At 42.4% G+C, this 2,794-nt stretch overlaps 1 protein-coding gene across 1 annotated transcript; it reads right to left on the reverse strand.

Moving 5' to 3' along the window:
• Window positions 1–1,230: 1,230 nt before the first annotated feature.
• Window positions 1,231–1,850, reverse strand: EDB91DRAFT_1064942 (uncharacterized protein; the record flags this gene model as incomplete). The annotated part of the gene is made up of 2 exons (XM_041314760.1): window positions 1,231–1,401; window positions 1,458–1,850. Coding segments are annotated over 2 exons (564 nt in total), but the record flags the coding sequence as incomplete, so codon positions are not given.
• Window positions 1,851–2,794: the final 944 nt, after the last annotated feature.

Here is a 2,794-nt window from a genome sequence, read left to right on the forward strand (position 1 = left end):
TCATGATACCGATTCTGAGGGATTGGTGAATAAAATAGATGATCTTGTCAAAAATGATTACCCACTGGAATGGGGTCTGGAGAAGCATTATTTGTGAGACAACAAAGCTTTTGAAAGAAGCTCATGACTGAAATCTTTCATTCAAGTGCATCAATGAGGAAATAATCAAGGACTTCAAAGGTGAAAGCAGTTCAAGGACATGTTATACTGGCTGGAAACAATCTTGCATTAAGCAGCTGCACATGCTGCTGAGGTTCAGATCCATGGCATAGACACCAGAATATGTTATGGGTGAATATGCCTGTGGAATGCATGATGGTCATAGAAGTTGCCCCTGGAACAGTTGCTTTGATGATCTCAACTCTGGCACCATCATCCATGTCTATATCCTCATTGACTTCCTCCCATTCCTGCAAGACTTGAAACTGTGGATATGGCTGACCACCATGGCCTATATGCCAGATATAACCAAGCTTTAAGAGTGATGCATTGTCAAAGCATTTTCCATTCCACTGTTGCACCTTATGGAAGGCAGGGACTGATGAGCTTGGACTAGGCATATATTACACCATGCATGTGTTCCACTGCAATTCAAGCACCAGAACATCCCTTCTGCACTCTGGCAACTCTCATGGATTCCTCCATCAGTGAAATTCTCAGACTCGAGGATGATGTCTAGGAAGAAGTCATGGAGAGATAGGTATTCTTCAATGAAGTCATTCTGAGTCTTGTATTCCAGTTAGTGGAATTTTGTTCGTGTTAGATTTTGCATGATAGACATGCCTTAATTTTTCACCTTTTATTCTCTACATATGGAGCAAAATCACCATCAATTTCTCTATCCCATTCATCCCGAATGACTTCTGGCCGTTGAGAATAGAGTTTGTGTGGACTAGCAGAATTTGAAGCCCCCTCTGAAGGCTCAAACAAGGGATCAGCACAGGTCTCCATCCAGATGGTCTTCTGGGTTCTTGTTTTGGGACAACTGCCCTCTGTCTTTGTAAGAGAAAGAAAATGACTTGAGGCAAGTATTTTTCTGGTGCATCATGAGAGAATAGAGCGAGAAAAAGCTACTACTGACTACCAGTCACCCAACTAAGTCATGGATCTCAACAAGATCTAGATGTATAGCCTTTCACTTCCCAATAATACCTTTTCTGGAATACTAGCAGGTACCATTATGAAGAAGTGTAAAAAATCTAGACCATTTTATAATACTATCAGGTACCACTATTTCTTCCTCAACTGCTTCTTTGGCCTATCCACTAAGTGTAAAAAATCTCCCTGAACAGGAAAAGGAGGCCTAGTCACACCTACCCTATCATGTACCTTATCCTTGATAAAGTGAGCTAGAACAAAGTGTTCACCCTTTTTCCAGGGACCAACTGAGTGCTCCAAAACCTTGAGAAATATCAGCTATTTTTTCTGAGTATGCAAGAAATTCTTTAAGTTCACACCTTGCCACAAATAAAACACATTGCACCAGGGAAATAATCTAGGTTGGCTTCAAGATCTTTGATGGAAAAAATGGCATCATGCCCAATACCCAAACTCACAAGCATATCATAATGGGATTGAGCACCACCAGGGTCTCGATGGGGTAGAGTGAGGCAATTACCAATGACATCCAATCCAGAAAAACCGGATGGCCATTGAGATACAGGAACCGGTTTTGGTAAAGCACAAGTTTTCCCATGTACCTCAGAGATTGCAGCAGACCCTGCCTCAAATAGATGAGGAGCAATAGCTCCAGTGACAGCATTCCAGAAGAATTCAGTACTGGACATCACATCTAGCAAATCTTGGACTTCCTTGGCAGAGTAGGATGCTGATGTCACCAGCGGATCTTGAATTCTCTGAATAGATCAAAGTGGTCAGAATTTTGAAGTGAACAAAGTATTCACAAAGAAATAACCTCTTGTCATTGCATAAAGTAAGCCGGAGATATAGTCAGTTGTCCTGCACCAAATTCTCCACCTCTCTCTAAGAAGCTGTCTGTTACATGAAACCTCTCAGATGAGATCTGGTGGCACTAAACCCAGCAAGGGGTATTCATAGTGTGGCTTTCAGCACTAGCCCAGCAAGGAGCTTGCCTGTGCTTGGTCTGAGTAAGGTTTGAGGCCCTTACTTGCATAGAGTTGATTGGAGATTTCTCGAGGATACAATCCAAGAGAATGGAGTTCAACTCAAGAGTATCAGTCTCAAGAGAATATGGTCCTTTGCACTGAGGGAGTTCTCTTAGGTAAGAGAAGTTCAGACCCAAATACAAGTACAAGATGAGAACCAAGTATATTCAAGTTAGAGAATCTATCTTTGTCATATCCCGTACCTCCGGATCCGGAATTCCTGATCTACTTCATTAAAGTCCGGTCCTCCATCTTGCTATTCCACCCAGCACTCCACCTTCATCTCCGCACTCACCCCTAACTCCTTTTAGATTAGCTATTGCTCCAGTTACCGGTTATGTCCTATTCCGCTATGCTTACTGATTCGTCCATTCTTAATTCATTTCCGACTTCACTGCTTTGATCCATTACTGTCACGAATTCCTAACACGAATCATTTTTCTTTCCTCGGTTTTCCTTCGGCTATGTCCCATACCCGAACCGGTCACGTGACACCACTACCTTTCACATTATCACATCATCACCATGTCACAACTTCACCTCTTTACATTTCACCAATCACATCTCCGATCGGATCTCCTACGCCCAGGGCTAGAACTATATGTCTTCCTATCACCTAATCTCCGTCTCTGACATCATTGCTTATATATCGCGACGTCATACTACGT

Source organism: Suillus paluster (genome assembly GCF_016628075.1).
Source record: "Suillus paluster strain FC165 chromosome Unknown EDB91scaffold_246, whole genome shotgun sequence".
Taxonomy (NCBI): domain Eukaryota; kingdom Fungi; phylum Basidiomycota; class Agaricomycetes; order Boletales; family Suillaceae; genus Suillus; species Suillus paluster.